Source organism: Zootoca vivipara, chromosome 5, assembly GCF_965207765.1.
Source record: "Zootoca vivipara chromosome 5, rZooViv2.hap1.1, whole genome shotgun sequence".
NCBI classification, from domain to species: domain Eukaryota; kingdom Metazoa; phylum Chordata; class Lepidosauria; order Squamata; family Lacertidae; genus Zootoca; species Zootoca vivipara.
Window position 1 is genome coordinate 481,345 of NC_142588.1, and position 17,786 is coordinate 499,130.

The 17,786-nt window shown below is 46.2% G+C and overlaps 1 protein-coding gene across 4 annotated transcripts in view; it reads right to left on the minus strand.

Moving 5' to 3' along the window:
* The window catches only part of EFCAB6 (EF-hand calcium binding domain 6), a 113,134-nt gene that overhangs the window by 14,450 nt on the left and 80,898 nt on the right, over positions 1-17,786 (minus strand). For all 4 annotated transcript variants that reach the window (XM_088669918.1, XM_088669917.1, XM_060275194.2 and 1 more), the window contains 3 exons: positions 16,705-16,903; positions 14,209-14,397; positions 564-767 (listed from right to left, as the gene is read on the minus strand). In XM_088669918.1, the coding sequence (XP_088526044.1) occupies positions 564-767; positions 14,209-14,397; positions 16,705-16,903 (592 nt within the window). The remainder of the gene's footprint in view (positions 1-563; positions 768-14,208; positions 14,398-16,704; positions 16,904-17,786) is intronic.

The following is a 17,786-nucleotide window of genomic DNA, read 5'->3' on the forward strand; positions in this document are numbered from 1 at the left end:
TTTATTTCTGTTCTCTCCCCCCCCAAAGCGCAGCAACTTTTGCACACACACACCAAAAAAAACCTCCCAAACTTTGGTCAGCAGCTCCCCCCCCCCCAAAAAAAGCTCAACAACTCTGGGCACTTTGTGATAAATAAGGGTTTTTTGGTTTGGTTTGGTTAAATAATTAGTTTTTGGTTTATTAAATACAGTTATATATTACAATTATACATTTTTGTTATTTAAACTATAAATATCACAAAATTATGGGTTTTTTCTTGAAGTGACACACCACCCGAGTTATGCTCGGTTTTTTGGCAAATTTTGACACACCAAGCTCAAAAGGTTGCCCATCACTGTCCTATTTATTACTGCAGGTCCAAAAGGAGGGTGAACAGAATGACCAGGGAAAGACTCACAGAAGACACAGCAAATACCGCCTCCTACTGTCCTGCTTCCCTTTATCCTCAAGTTGTAAACTTGCAGCTCTCCTGACACCCCCTCCACTCCCAAAGATTCCTCCTGTATACAAATGTGTTCTTTTGCATTCTGAGAATACTGTCCCTGCCCGCCAGTTTTCTTACCTGCTCATCAGTCAAAAGGAAAAACCACCGGTTGCAGATATCTCTGAAGTCCTCTTTGAGGATAGTGCCTTCTCTCGTGCGATCTGCGCTTCTAAACTCCAATTCAAGGGTTTGATAGCGAGTGCCTATTACTTCTTGAATACGAGCAAAGACCTCTTGATTGGACAGATCTCGGCAAGCAAATTTCCTATGCTGTCTCTCAGTCTAAGTGGAACATACATGGGGGGAGGGGGAATCACAAACAGATCTACTGATAATATACAAAAGATAACATTTAGGAAGTCACGCCAAGAGGTCACCTTCCATTTTCTGCAACCATGAAATTGACTTAACGGTATTTAACGAGTGCTGCAGGAAATGACAAGCAGTCGGGTTAAGAAAAATGTAAAGCCCTCTATTAAATAGCTGCAACCTAAAGCCAAGGATATTGCTTGACCCAGGCCTTTAAAGAAAAATATCACTTGGTTAATACAATGAGCAAGGTAAACAGCAGAGTGATTAGCTGAAAACCCACACCTGACTCACCCTGCACCCATCCTGCACGCGGCATTCACACAGATGGCGCAGTATAGTGAGTTTCTGGATCCGCTGCTAGAGGTATGTGTGTGTGAATGGGTCATAGACAAGATACATTTGATGATTTCTTAATTAACTATTCATCCATACGCCATTGTTTTAACACTATAGCATTGTGTGCCTAACATTGTGTTTCATAGGGTTTCATAATTTGCTACCAAGGAGTGTGGTGGAGTCTCCTTCTTTGGAGGTCTTTAAGCAGAGGCTTGACAGGCATATGTCAAGAATGCTTTGAGGGTGTTTCCTGCTTGGCAGGGGGTTGGACTGGATGGCCCTTGAGGTCTCTTCCAACTCTATGATTCTATAAGCAACATACCTAGAACAAAATAAAAAAAATCCTTCAGTAGCACCTTAAAGACCAACTAAGTTTTTATTTTGGTATGATCTTTCGTGTGCATGCACACTTCTTCAGATACAGTGAAATAGAAGTCCCCAGGCACTTATGTAGAGAAGGGGTGGGGAGGGGTGGGGATGGGGAGGGGAGATCACTCAGAAGGGTGGTGGAAGTGGGTGATTGACTGACTGATAGCTGTTGATGACCGAAAACGACTGCAAATGGTTTTGCATGAAAAAGCAAGGGTTGAGATGGCTGAAGATCGCTTATACATGATCATGTATAAGCGATCTTCAGCCATCTCAACCCTTGCTTTTTCATGCAAAACCATTTGCAGTCGTTTTCGGTCATCAACAGCTATCAGTCAGTCAATCACCCACTTCCACCACCCTTCTGAGTGATCTCCCCTCCCCATCCCCACCCCTCCCCACCCCTTCTCTACATAAGTGCCTGGGGACTTCTATTTCACTGTATCTGAAGAAGTGTGCATGCACACGAAAGCTCATACCAAAATAAAAACTTAGTTGGTCTTTAAGGTGCTACTGAAGGAATTTTTTTATTTTACTTCGACCCAGACCAACACGGCTACCTACCTGTAACCATACCTAGAACATACCTTCTTGCCTAGAAGAACATGCAAGCTTGTTCTTTTGGCTAGGGGTGGATGTAGACAGCAGGAGGAAGGAAGTGAAAGCCAAGGGGCAAGGAGGACTGACTCTGACCGATGCGGTTATATATTAGTTAGCATTCATTTCAGTGGCAGATACAGATTCTACAGATTTAGGAATGGTGCTGAAGACCCACACTACCAAAGTCCAAGGAGCAGGGAAAAAAGCGTTTGCTGTAGAATTTTTGCTCTTTTAGTATACGTGATAGCCATTTAGTACTGGGATTCCTGTTGGAACCTTTGGGGAAAATGATGGCAACAGAAGGTTCTGCAGGATGGTAGCCCTCCTTATTTCAAAAACAAGCATACCAGGGAACATGAACAAATCTAGATAAATATATATGAATTTCCGAAGTCTGGTCCTGTAACTGGTTCTGTAACTGATTCGATTTTTTTAATGGGACTTTTGGCACACTAGGTATGCATCGTATCTGTGCAAAAAAGAGTACACATGAAGGATACAGCAAGGTCCCTCACATCACCATGTACCTTTTCGAACAATACATGGACCTCAGTGATCCACATATGCACGGAAGCCCCAACTATAAGCAGGGGGACTTCCTTTGTTGGTGTTCCCTGATAAGTGGAGCCTGGGCTTCCTTATCAGTGTTGTTTTTAGCACAATCTTTTTAAAACAGGTATCTTCCAGAAGGTATTTCCTTCTAGGAGTTCAGTCTCCTCTGCAACGATGGCCACAAAACCTCTGGTGGGACCTCTCATGAGTGAACATTGGAGGCCTGTAGTGGGGGGGGTGCCTAGAACAGGGGTCAGCAACCTAAGGCCCATGGGCCACAAGCAACCCACAGGGGTCATTTAACCGGCCCCCAAGCTTCCCCCGAACTGAGTTGCCCGCTCGGCGAGTCCCCACGCATTGCGCTAAACTGGCGCAGTGCGGCGCGGGGACTCGCTTCCATGGCGCCAGAAATCGCATTTGCGCAGATGCAGACGCCGGAAATCATGGGCACGCGCGCAATCCAACCCACGGAGGGCTCTCTGCTGGAGTGAACTAGCCCAGGCGAGGTGAACCTTGTTGACCCCTGGCCTAGAGAAACTAAGGGCCCCATCTCTGAGAAGGCTAACATCACAGTCCTTCCTTAATGAGAACTTAATTGGGTATGAGTTGTTAGGCTCTCCTACTCACGAGTAGGACCTTGGCCACTCTGCTGATCCATAAGTGTGCTGATGTCAGTTGGCATCAGTCGGCGTGATGTTTGGGCTGAAGAAAGCTTTTGAAGCTCCCGAACAATCGACCAGGAGGGAGGGAACATGCCAGTTGGGCATGTGTCTCTCTGCCAGGGTCCTACTCGTGTGTAAGAGATCCTAACAGGAGGCAGCAGGGAATGCCAAACCCCACATGCAGCAGAGCCCACAGTCACTTAGGATCATGTCGCAAAGAGAGCTGGCCTGTTCTTTTGGCTTACACAACCCCTCGTCAAAACCATCGTCCTCACCGGTCCTGCCTCTGCCTCTCAGACCCTCACAGGCAGTTAGGAGACCCTTTTAGGCAAAGGTGCCCAGGAGTTCTTCCTTCAAAAATGCTGCAGCTGATTCTGCCGTTTAAAACACTTTTCCTCTGAACTGGACTGTACCTCTCTAGTGGCTCTGAGTTACAGCAACTCAGCAATTGTCCGGTTCAACTGTCCTGGAACCTTGAAGAGGTCAATATTCTGCCAGCTAGTTTTAAACAGCCCCCGACCTCCCCTGGTAGAGTTTCCAGGAAGCCATTCAGTGCAGGTCCTGTTGGCACAGCAAGGAAAGAGCCTTTGTGTATAAAAAAGCCCTGGAGAGCTGGTGTTTGTTCTGGTTGTCGTTTAAAGGCCTCTCTGCCTGTCTTGTTCATTTGGACAGAGAAATCCACTGACGTTGGTCAGGCAGGCAAAAGCTTAGTTACTGAAAAGTTTCCCTAAACTGTCAGTCACCTCTATGCTAGAATCAGGGCACTGTGTATTAGTCCTGTGCAGAAAATTTCTTCTGTATTGCCACACTTCATCAATTAATAAGAAACTGCATTAAAAAAAAATTATCAAAGGGGAAAAGAAATTTCAGTGAAATGATCCTGGTTGGGTTTTGCTGTTGCACTTACCTGACTTTCAGAGCGGCTGAGGAGTTTTGTGAGAGTTCTTTCAATAGGCAAATCATCTCTTTAGTGACCTGCATTTTGCAGCCTTCCTGAGAGCCTGTGCTTTCTGAAAAAAACCAAAGATCTCCTTGGCTGGACTTTCCTGTTAGTGTGAGGAGGCAAAGAGGCTGCCTAGCAAGTGCCAGGTGCTGTTCTCTGTGACGGTTTCACAAGTGAAGCCCTTACCTTACAAATAAATCAGTGTAGAATTGTTGTTTAGTTAAAGGAAGGACTTTCCCTTAAAGAGAATTTGCACAGATCTTAAGCACTTGCTAGCCAGACTCTCCGGCGAGCCACACAACCATTAAAGCCCGGAAAGGTGTTCTGGGGTTAACACCTCTCGTGGATCTTTTTCAGATCATGGCAGTCAGAAAGGCTGCAGAAAGCTGAGAAACATAGACAGACACCCTTGGTTATCCCACATGGATAAAAAGGTAAAGGGACCCCTGACCATTAGGTCCAGTCGTGACCGACTCTGGGGTTGCGCGCTCATCTCGCATTATTGGCCGAGGGAGCCGGCGTATAGCTTCCAGGTCATGTGGCCAGCATGACAAAGCCGCTTCTGGCAAACCAGAGCAGCACATGGAAACGCCGTTTACCTTCCCGCTATAGTGGTTCCTATTTATCTACTTGCATTTTGATGTGCTTTCGAACTGCTAGGTTGGCAGGAGCTGGGACCAAGCAACGGGAGCTCACCCCGTCACAGGGATTCGAACTGCTGACCTTCTGATCAGCAAGCCCTAGGCTCAGTGGTTTAGCTCACAGCGCCACCTGATCCCACATGGATAAGGTATACTTAAACCTGCACCTACCAAAATTCTAAAGCAATTCACAAGTGAATGAGGCATAAAACCTGAAGCTTCTTTCACAGTGGAAGAAATATTTTAAGAAATTGGAGGACAGTTTTTGACACAGTGCTACCGAATAGTCTTTTGTAGGCTTTCTCACATTTCCCCCTCATACGTGTGTGCATATATATATATATATATATATATATATATATATATATATATATATTCTGTTGACAGACTCCTTCAGAGGTAATCTGGGCAGGGGACCATAAATGAATGATAGGTAGGCTTTGAGCCAAAAGTAGTCGACCAGTCCACTTTTATCCTGTTTCCCCCTACTAACAACATTCATGAAATTAGGCCAGGCATCCCCAAAATAATAATAATAATAATAATAATAATTTTTATTTATACCCCGCCCTTCCCAGTCAAGACCGGGCTCAGGGCGGCTAACAACAAATAATATCAACACAAATATAAAAGAAACAATTCAGTTAAAACAACAGAATAATACAATGTTAAAATTCAATTTTAAAATTAAAAATCTACGAATAAGATAAAACCATTATAAATAAAACCTTAGGGGAGGGTAACCGTGGGGTCAGACTGCGTCAGTCCGAAGGCCAAACGAAACAGCTCTGTCTTGCAGGCCCTACGAAAAGATGACAAATCCCGCAGGGCCCTAGTCTCCTGAGAGAGAGCGTTCCACCAGGTCGGGGCCAGTACTGAGAAGGCCCTGGTCCTGGTTGAGGCCAGCCTAGCCACCTTGTGACTCGGGATCTCCAATATGTTATTATTTGTGGACCGTAATGTCCTCTGTGGGTCCTCCAGATGTTTTGGCCTACAACTCCCATGATCCCTAGCTAACAGGACCAGTGGTCAGGGATGATGGGAATTGTAGTCCAAAACATCTGGAGGGCCGAAGTTTGGGGATGCTTGAATTAGGCCAAGGGCTGCAAGAAATTAGGCTGGGCCTTAGGCAGCAGGCTACCCTTCCCGGACTTAGTAAATTGCATCTAGTGTTAATCCTCCTTGGAGTAAACCCACTGAAAGCAATGGCACAGACCAACTTGGGTCCATTGATTTTAATGGGTCTACTCTGGTTGGATGCAACCCACTGTGGCCAGGATTTGGAAGAGAAACTTGTCACGTTTTTGAGGGAGCCAGGGGTGTCTTAAGCATATCTGGCGCCGTGGTGCCATGGTGCGAAGATCCCTCCGGCGCCCCCCCCCCCCGTTTCGCAGCGCGGCTCTCTGGTGGGCGTAGCGCAGCTGCCGTAGGCTCAGCAGCGTGGCGCCCCCCCTGGCGGCCCGACGCCCTGCGCCACCCAGTCTTGCCGTAGGGTCGGCTCTGGAGGGAGCCATTCAGACTGCGCCAGAAATGCTTAAGACAGTTACAGAAGTAAAACTGACAGTAAAAAGACTCTCTCAAGTCAACTCTACTTGATAGTCTCTGCCTTCTGGAAGGCTTTGCAGAGGTAGCATTAGAAAGGGAAGAAAACACACAACATTAATTTGGCTTCCCACTAACTTAACCCGCATTTGAAAACCCTCATTCAAATAGAAATAACTGTCAAGGGAAAAGAAAAAGGAGGGAGGGAACCCTAGCTTTATTAAAAATCAAATGTATACACTAGTGCAGTTATGGACCTTGATAAACAGAAACAAAAACTGTTATTCAGCTGACAATTTGCTCATCTCATTTAAATCAGAACTATATAGAATTATTCAGAATGTAAGTCTCATTAGCATACATCAGCATCGTCAAAAGACCCTAGTGATGAATTAAGTGTAGGGGGGGGAGTGGGGACCTTCTGAAGCGTCCTTAGTTTCAATGCATTTAACTATTTCTAAGCATAAAATGGATTTTAAACTTGCATGGTTCTGGGGTATGCTAATTATTCGCTTTTGCAGTTGAGAATTGCATTTTTATTTATGAGGTGCCATTTATTACCCATCTCTTCACAGGCTTCAACTTTACTCGTTCAGTAAATTTTCCATACTTTAATGATCAGAGCTGGAGACTTTTGCTACGTGTTTCCACCTATACCTCAGCAATCAGGTTTTGTGTAATGTATAATAATAAGGTTTTTGTAATATGCTTGAATAAGCAGCATACTACATTAATTTATATGTTAAACCTAAAATAGTCGAGAATCCACAAAAGATGAGTCCTGTAACAGTCAGCATTCTGTTGCCAACTTCAAGGATAAATCCTAAGGCCCTAAAGGGTGAAACAGGCAATGACGAAATGGCCATACATAGAATGCATTTACCAGGGGCATATATTTATTCAAACAGAAAGACAAAATTGAAAACGATAGATAAAGCAGATTAAAAACAACACCGATCACCATCAAAGTGGAGGATCGAAAAGCCAAATATCAGACTAATGGAGCTCCATAATAAAACACTGTTTCTGCATGCGCCTGGGGAAAGAGGGGTTTGCCCAGCATGAATGGGCAGGCAAACGATCAGGTACAAGGAAGAGTGGGAAGGAAAGAGGACATTGGGAGGGCAAGAGTGAACAAGTGGACTGACAGGTGAGCAGGTTAGTGAGTAAGGCAGGTCAGTGTATGGCTGGCTTTTCCCGTCTGGCAAAGGCAGGGGAGCTGTCGGAATGGGTGCCAAGGCTCCCACCACCAGACCAAGCAGGGGGCTGTTCCTGCTCACCTTGCAAGGTGCTCAGACCTTTGGCAGCAAGGAGGGGGCCTTCCGTCTGTCTGAATAGGGAGAGAGGCAGGAATGGGTGGGGATGAAGAGTACTGCTGGGCCGTTGCCAAAGCCCGGCTAAGCCATAAGGAGCAGAGCTCTGGGTGCGGCTAAACCCTCTTTCATCCTTTTTCTGAGTGCTAGAACAGAAACAACGTTCTGGAAAGGGAACAGCTAGCCAACTGGCCAATACTTTCATCCACAGCCCCGTACAAGCCTAGGACAACCATTTCAGAGCACCAACAGTCCATTTCTTCCAGGTTTTATTAAAAAGCTTTTAAACTCCTATTTTGTTTCTCTCCAGAGTTTTTCATGTTTTTGCATATGTCGAGGATTCTCAAAGTCTGCTGATTCCTCCTTGTGTGGGGCTGCAGTTATTTTTACTATGTAAGTATTAGCATCCCTGCCCCCCTCCAGACTGAAAGTAGAGTGTTTTTATAACACCGTACCTTTAAAAACTTGCTGAAATATCTTGGTGCAGGCTGAAACATGAGCTAGGATGAGGCCAGCCATTCTTGGGGTAGGGTGTCCCACAACCTTCATGCAGGGCCGGCGCATCCATTAAGGCGAACTAGGCAGTTGCCTAGGGCGCCAAAATGGAGGGGGCGCTGGCACGATGGGGAGTGCTGCTGGCTTCGCAGGACTCGCTCTGCCACGCGGCCGCTGCGCCCCAATGCCACCAACCTGCGTCCAGGGCCGGTGCAGCCCAGGCGTGCCCGGAGTGCCGAGGGCAGCAGCGTGTGGGGAACACGTGGGGCGAGAGCAGCCGCTTCCTGCGGTGCACGCGCGCCTTTGGCTCCAGGCGTCGTCGGCGCGCTCTACTTCTCGGGCAGGCGGGGGCAGCTGCTGTTGCACCCAGGGGTCCATGGCTGAAGCCCGAGTGTGGCCAGAGCAACCCAGCCGTTGACGTCGCAGGTAAGTGAGAGGGACGCTGGGAAGGGAAGGAGGTGAAGGCTGCGTCAGGCCCGCAGGGAGGAGGCAGATGCCCGGGGGGGGCGCCATAAGGTGATCTCGCCTAGGGCGCAAAAAACCCTAGCACCGGCCCTGCCTTCATGTCCCCACAAAAAGACCATGCCCCTCATGCTCGGCTGCTGCACCTCAGGCGGAGGAGGGGGACACAAAGCAGGACCTCAGTAGATTATCTCAGGGATGAGGTAGATTCATGGGAGTGGAGGAGATTCTTAAGCAGCTGTGGTTCTGGGCTATTTAGGGCTTAAAACTAGCGCCTGGAGACTCATTTCCAGCACTTTGGTAACCAGGGCAGATGACACAAAAACAGAGTTCTATGCTCCAGTCTGCTAGATCCACTAAGCATTTTGGGTCAGTTTTGTAAACCGTCTTCAAAGGCAACCCCATGTAGAACATATTTCAGTAATTCAGTATGAAAATGAACAGGGCATAAATGAATGTGGCCAGTTTTGTTTCTCAAGGAAAAGGTACAGTTGCTAAAAATCCAGGAGAAGGATGACTAACCTTTTTTAATCTGAGGAGTTGACCACACCATCAGGGCACTCTTGGTCTCAAAATGAGGCCAGAAGCCAAATTGGAACGGATCTAAATAATCCAAGAATATATTAGAGTTGGGTTATCATGTCAACTTTGACAGAGAATGATAGTTACTGAAATAAGTTGGGTCAGGCTATGAAGCTTCATTAAGAGCTGCTAGTACCACACTTTCTTAAAGAGCATTCAGTGCCTCTACTGGATAGCTCAGTTGGTTAGAGCATGGTGCTGAAAATACCAAGGTTGCAGGTTCAATCCCCATAAGGGATATTCCTGATTGAAGAGGGTTGGACTAGGTTATCCTCAGGGTCCCTCCCAACTCTATGATTCTACTCAGCAAATCAGCTCTGGTCTACTCCATAGCTGCCAAGCTATCCCTTTTTTACAGGGATTTTCCCTTATGCTGAATAGGCTTCCTCGTGAGAAAAGTGAAAACTTGGCAGCTATGGTCTACTCAGCTACAGCGGGCATTGGGTCCATAGCACATGCAATAATAGGTCTACGCTCTTTGAGAAGCTCGAATACGTCCTCAGGCCTGTGGCACATATTGAGATCTGGAACTCACAAGAAGGAGCACCAGAAGTTGCCAAAACCAATTCTGCTCTCAATGTTGTGCCCTAGACAGAGCAGATAAAAGTGAATCCAGATCTCTGGAAAACCATAAATAGAAGAGGGCATCTTGGTGCTAGTCACGATTGAAGAGGGCATCACTAGGCGAATCAGAAGGAAAATATCCACGATGTATCTATTGACCACCAGGGGCTAACCCAGGCACCCCCAAACTGCAGCCCTCCAGATGTTTTGGCCTACAACTCCCATGATCCCTAGCTAACAGGACCAGTGGTCAGGGAAGATGGGAATTGTAGTCCAAAACATCTGGAGGGCTGAGGTTTGGGGACCCCTATCCCTGCAGAGGTTTGCTATAGGCTTTCCCCCTATGTCTGGGATCAGGTGCGAGCACCTTTTCCCTTCCTGCCCATTTATCAGAAAGCTGATTGTCTGGACTTTCTGATAGTCAGGGCATGAGGTGCCTTTAAAAAAAACCCAAAAGCTGCCAATGGACTGAACCACGTGGGGAGAGGAAGGAGCACCTAAAGCTTTTGCCTCCTCTCTTCCCCAGGGTGGGCAGGGGCACCCATTAGCCTTTACTCTGGTACCTGACTCAGGTGCATTGCCAGACAGGAGCGGGGAGCACAGCTTGGCCTGCAGGAACCCTCTCTGCACCTGCTCCTGTTTCTATGTACATTTGTAAAGGTAAAGGTAAAGGGACCCCTGACCATTAGGTCCAGTCGTGACCGACTCTGGGGTTGCGCGCTCATCTCGCATTATTGGCCGAGGGAGCCGGCGTATAGCTTCCAGGTCATGTGGCCAGCATGACAAAGCCGCTTCTGGCAAACCAGAGCAGCACATGGAAACGCTGTTTACCTTCCCGCTGTAGCGGTTCCTATTTATCTACTTGCATTTTGACGTGCTTTCGAACTGCGAGGTTGGCAGGAGCTGGGACCGAGCAACGGGAGCTCACCCCATCACAGGGATTTGAACCGCTGACCTTCTGATCAGCAAGCCCTAGGCTCAGTGGTTTAACCACAGCGCCACCTGGGTCCCTTATGTACATTTGTACAGAACGTAATTTTATTCAAGGCTCAAGCTACTATTTTTAAATAATCAAACTCAAAGTTAGCATAACAAGTGGCTGAATAGTTCTTCTGCTGTACCACTCCAAGACAGCAAGTGGGAATTGTATGACTGAACGCTCTCCCGTATTTTCTTTTTCTTTTAAAACCCCACATCTCCGCACATAGAAAACCAGCGTGTAAGGGAGAAGTGTTCCAGCTTCACCTTTCCCCTTGATATTGCCCTGAAATTCCTGCATTCTGTTTTACACAATGTCCTATTACCACTTCAGATACGGTATCACATTTCACAGATAAAACAACAGTTGATTTCTAAAGGTATGATAGAGGTTTTTATTAGTTTTGCTTTCACCAGTACAGAAAGTGCTCTTGAGACTCCTGATCAAATCCAAGGTGGGAAAGCTTTAAGACTCCCCTTAGGTGAAGAATTCTGAAGGGATGCCTGAATTTTAGCCTGCATATGGTTAATTGTTCATGTAACTAGGGATGAAATTGTGCTCAAACCTGCAATCAAAAAGCACCATGTTAAAGGAGATATTTCCCTCCCGCAATATGAACTTTGCCTATTGCGGCACTTAATGTGTCTTATTAATTTAGAAGGCGAAAGATGATTTGGCAAACACTCCTCTTCATGTACACCTGAAAAGGGGACGGGCAGGGTTCACATACAGACATTTCAAGTGATGGGTTGCATGTATAAATGGGACATCACAGAAGAGGGGGCTTGCAGGGTTGCTTGGGCTAAACCAAGCCTCCTACCCACCTCCCACCATTTGGTGTATGTGTGAAGGGACTCCTGCTTGTGTTTAGAATGCCTCTGGGTAAGGGCGTTCCCGGGTCCAGTCAGTAAAGCAGATCTTCGTGAGTCTATTGGTACATAACTAATGCCTATCCAGAAACTGCCCAGATGCATTTTGCGCATTGGCAGAGGAGGTTTGGCCAGCCTTCACTGCCCCACAACCTCCCTCATGTACATAAGAGGACCATCAGAACCCCCCCCCCCCCTAGTTCCACAGAGAACTTTAATACTACCTCGTATAATCTCAAATGCAGTGCTTTTCAATGAAGGCAGTACACACAGTCAGCTTCCACTCATCAAGTGATAAGAAGAGATACAACAAGCAGAGGCTACGACCTGAGCCAATGGCTTCAAGTTACAAGAAAGGAGATTCCGATTAAGCATGAGGAAGAAACTTCTGATGGGAAGAGCTGTTTGACAGTGAAAGGGGCTCTCTCAGGAGATGGTGGACTCGCTTTTCTTAGCTGCCATCCAACCTCTGCTTAAAAAACTCCATCTTGGATGCTTTAGTGGAAATTCCTGCATCGCAGGGGGTTGGACCAGGTGACCCTTGGGGGTCCCTTCCAACTCTACAATTTTAGGATTCTTTTGAATGGGAGCCCACATTGGAAACACTTTTGTCCTGACCCAGTAAGGAACTTTCATGGTATGGACTGTGTTGCCAAATCCAGAATGGAATTCACAGAGAGAATGAAGTTCAGGCATTTAACAAAACACTCATTTATACTATATGCTACAGATGTTGTGCTCATTTCGGCACCCGCTATCCCATTTGTGTGCGTGCTCCCTCCCTCACACACACATTGTTCTAGTCTAGTTACAGGTAGGTCATAGTCAAAACAAAATAAAAAATTTCCTTCCAGCAGCACCTTAGAGACCAACTAAGTTTGTTATTGGTATGAGCTTTCATGTGCATGCACACTTCTTCAGATACCCCGAAACAGAAGTCACCAGACCCTTATATATAGTGGGAGGGTGGGGAGGGTTATTACTCAGAAGGGTGGTGGGAATGGGTGATTGGCTGATAGGTGTGGTAAACCTGTTGAGGACTGTTAACGACTGCAATTGGTCTTACAGGAAAAAGCAAGGAGTGAGATGGCTAAATCGTTGCAACACATTGTTGCAAGTAACGATTTCTGCATCGGAGACAAAGCGAAGGATACTTCTTATATTGTCCTCCTCCTTAGGTAGGATGTTATTAGTCTTTATCAATATGCCTATCATAAAAGCCCATGCTGGGGTACTGACATTTTTCTACAGCAACTTTTTGTGAGTCACTTGAAGTTATTCTATGGTATTACATTTTTTTGTCCCTAGTCTGGAAAAAAAATTGAATCGATGCTCCAAATAATAAAATGGTCACATGCTACAAGAATGCGGCTTTCTTTTTTATCTAATTGTTTCTATCTTCCAGCTTGTTTCTACAATCTGAAATACCAAAACTCCTAGCACATTGTCGCTTCAGGATATGATTCCATGAAAACGTACTTGTTAACAAGTCCCACTGAATTCATACTTGGGACTCCGGACAAGCCCAGCTAATTTCCCACCAGGAAATCTATACTTTCTATGGCTTTTAGGTCAGGAAGACCTAATTTATGAAATTATCCACACTGAAGGTGCAATGTTTTGGATTTATGTCCCTATGTTCACTGATACACATGCCTGCCTGTGAATGTGATTCAAGTAGGTCGTTTTGAACCATAGGCTTGATGGCTTATAACAGGTTGAGGTACAAGTTAAGATCTGGGCTGGGGTTCTGCAGAGAGGTGTTTACTAGGTCATATGAAAGAATGCTAATTCTGGCTTGCAAACTACGCGTTACCTATTTGCTTGTGTCACAACGGCATTCTGACCTGTGAAATAATAATGACTTGTAACAGCAATGGGACAGGGAGAGGCAGGGACTGGCAGTGGGTGGCATGATGAGGGGCGTAACCTGGCTTAGCGGGGGTGGGGGGCGGCTTCTCATCTGGCCCCACATAACCCTGAGCCCAGACTCCAACCCCTCCATTAGGAACATTATCTACTTTCTTCCACCTGCTGTGCAACACATGGAGAGGACTATTAAGGCTCCCCAGTGCAGAGAGAAATTGAGGCTCTTTCTCCTCTTCTGCAAGCAAGCAGTTCCCCTCTCATTTGCCTGCAAGTTTGCAGCTGAGCTGTGTTGGAAGAAGGAGGTTCTGCTGATGAGTTTGCAGCAAGAAGGAGGGACTGAAAGAGCCATTTTCCTATCCAGGGGAGTAAATGAGGTTAAGTGCTAGTCTTGGGACTGGAAAGACCTGTGATCAAATTCCTGTTGACCATGAGCCAGCAACTCATTTCTCAGACTAACCTATTTCAGGGAGGGTGGGGTCATCAGCACAAAAGGGGACAAACCCTCCACTGAAGAAAATGCCATGTAATATGATTGTTTTCCTGACCAGCTTCTGACCACCCCAGTTTCTGCCTAATCTTTCCAAACCAGCACAAGCTCATTCTGATGCACAAGGGTCTTGTGCCCGTTCTTACCTCTGAGAAGTTGTTGAATTTTTGCAGAAAATATTTCCAGTCTATGCAGTGCTCTCCGCGAAGCCGCTGGAGTTTGATGAGGTGGTTGAACTGTTTTTCGGAAAGCGTGAAGCAGAAGTGGTGGAGCACCTGCCGGAAATCCAAGGTGGAAATTGCTCCCGTGCGGTCCTTGTCAAAAGCAGAAAAGGCCTGCAAATAGCAGAGGAGCAAAGTAACTCTAAATAGCCGGCATTTGGAAAGAAGTCATTTCTCTCTAGTAGAGCTATTACAGAGCTGTGGAAATAAATGCACAGGCGACGCACAACCCACTTGCTGCCTCAAGTATTCTACATACAAAATGCCGCTAAGCGCTTCCCAAGGAATCCTTGCTCAACCATTTTTTAAGCTGAGCTGTTTCAATAGCTTATTATCTTCTGGCAGGACTCATTATCTAGAGTGTCAGGTGGGAAGGCTGTTTACAACAGGCCTCCCATAGCAACCGGAGGCAACCAGAGAACCTAGGGTGTTTAAAGATAGCATGAGAGCTTAGCTGGGATGAGAAAATATACAAGGAGTGTTGGCTTGTCAAGCTGTGGGGACTATCCCTTCCAAATATAATCGGGTGGTGAAAGCAGGTGGGCAGCCTCATGTCCCAAGATCTGCAAACGTGTGCAAGTCTGAAAAGTACTGTACACAGATAAGTGTAACATCTGAATCAGCTGCAAGTTCAGCCCACTTGAGGTGCCTTACTATTTATTTATAGAAGTCAGACCCTATTCAAACAGTAACACAGTGGCTTACAATGTCAAGCAATTCAGACATATTACAATAAAGTAAAAAGAAGGTGATAAAGCGCCCCTCAATGCATCATTTTTATTGTTTACCAATAAGCAAGTCTAGTACATCCATGGCATGATCATATCTATCAGATAATTCAATCACGACAGTAGCCCCACCCCTACTCAAGGCTCTCCCCAGTGAGTTAGAATCATAGAATCATAGAGTTGGAAGAGACCACAAGAGCCATCCTGTCCAACCCCCTGCCGAGCAGGAAACACCATCAAAGCATTCTTGACATATGCCTGTCAAGCCTCTGCTTAAAGACCTCCAAAGAAGGAGACTCCACCACACTCCTTGGTAGCAAATTCCACTGCCGAACAGCTCTTACTGTCAGGAAGTTCTTCCTAATGTTTAGGTGGAATCTTCTTTCTTGTAGTTTGAATCCATTGCTCCGCCTCCGCTTCTCTGGAGCAGCAGAAAACAACCTTTCTCCCTCCTCTATATGACATCCTTTCATATATTTGAACATGGCTATCATATCACCCCTTAACCTTCTCTTCTCCAGGCTAAACATGCCCAGCTCCCTAAGCCGTTCCTCATAAGGCATTGTTTCCAAGCCTTTGACCATTTTGGTTGCCCTCTTCTGGACACGTTCCAGCTTGTCAGTATCCTTCTTGAACTGTGGTGCCCAGAACTGGACACAGTACTCCAGGTGAGGTCTGACCAGAGCAGAATACAGTGGTCCTATTACTTCCCTTGATCTAGATGCTATACTCCTATTGAGTTGTGGAAGGAAGCACCAGCTACCACACTTTTGTGAAGTCAACCCCAATTAAAAACAATGGATTTGGTATCTCCAGTGCTGCGCTATCTCCCCATGCAAGACCCATCAGGAGAAATACGAAATCCTTCCAAGGCAAGATGTTTTGGTCATTGGGGAAGATAAGACAGCAATACAAGCAATGGATTGCAGGTGACACAACCGAGAAACAATTAATATTTTCCTAAAATCCTAAAAATGGAAGCACCCACACCACACATGAAAAAGGTGTCAGTCGTTTTGTACCCGGTCTAGCACAGTGATGATATGTTGATGTAGCTCAACAGACAAGCAGGACCATCAAAACACTATTAGAAGCACTGTCTCTTGAGTCATGGCTAATGAGGTTGTGTACCTACTAGGGCTTGCAGCGGGCCCAAGCTGGCCCATGACATCATCTGATGTGCAGAAGGGTAGGGTTAACACCTGTGCTGGCTGCTGCAGCCACCTGTTTAGGGAAGCTTTTAATGTCTGGTGATGGACTATTGTATTTTATGCCAAAGCAGCAAGGTTTAATTCTCCTCCCTCCCCCCACCCGATGGTTAATTCCTGCTCAATTGAACAAGATTCCACGAAAACCACGTCCTGATTCAGGAAGCGGTTTGCATGAAGCCCCTGCTAAAATGAAGTATTTTCCTTCTCCATTTCTGAAAGGCTTTCTACACTGCGAAGGGTTTCCACGGGGAGCCATTTTCAGAGTCCCAAAAGCAGGGGCAGAGCGATTTCCTCAGGCAAAGCAGGTGCTGACAGCACGGTGGGTATTTTTAGGGCCCCCTGTTTGCATGACTCCTGCTCCCAGTCTTCCACATCCTCTTTGTCCTCAAGGTCAAAGACGGGCACCACAACATTCCCTTCCCTCTCCTTGTCACAGCGATGGGCGTTTTGCTACTAAATCATGGCGACTGCATGGCACGTACCTTGTATAGCAAATCAGAGGAAGAGGTAACTATCTGCTTTATTTTTGCCATGGCTTCATCTATGCTGAGCTGCACAAAACTGATGGGTGGCACTGGAGGCACGGTAGGCTTTTTCCGCCGTTTGAAAGCTGCGCGGTCATCAATTACTCTTATAAAATCAAAGTACGAGAGCTTGTTGTCCTGTATGCTAATCCCTAAACTAAGGGGGGGAAAAGAAACAGAAGATGGAATATTTATTTCACATTTCTCAAGCATTGCTACTAGAGCTGCTGCAACTCATCACTCCATTATAGGGTTTGATATCATTCTAGAATTGCTATATGCCTGTTGTCTTTGTCCATGGAGTTTTCTTGGCAGGGATACTGGAGTGGCTTGCCAGTTCCTTCTCCAGGTGGATCGCGTTTAGTCAAAACTCTCCACTATGACCTGTCCATCTTGAAGGAACTGGCAAGCCGAAGAATTGATGCTTTTGAATTATGGTGCTGGAGGAGACTCTTGAGAGTCCCATGGACTGCAAGACGATCAAACCTATCCATTCTGAAGGAAATCAGCCCTGAGTGCTCCCTGGAAGGACAGATCGTGAAGCTGAGGCTCCAATACTTTGGCCACCTCATGAGAAGAGAAGAATCCTTGGAAAAGACCCTGATGTTGGGAAAGGTGGAGGGCACTAGGAGAAGGGGACGACAGAGGACGAGATGGTTGGACAGTGTTCTCGAAGCTACCAACATGAGTCTGACCAAACTGCGGGAGGCAGTGGAAGACAGGAGTGCCTGGCGTGCTATGGTCCATGGGGTCACGAAGAGTCGGGCACGACTAAACGACTAAACAACAACAACAACAACTTCCAGCTAATGATGCATTTAGCTCAATGCCAGAGGTGGGAAATTCAAATGGGAGTGGGGGAAAGAAATAAACAGACATTGTACGTGCTTTAACGGTGTCCACCTGGAAGCTTTACTTTTGCTCAAATAATAGTAATAATAATAATAATAATAATAATAATAATAATAATAATAATAATAATAATAGGGTTAGCCCTGATTTCTTCCTCACAAAGGAGGAAATTCGCCAGCCAAGTGCAG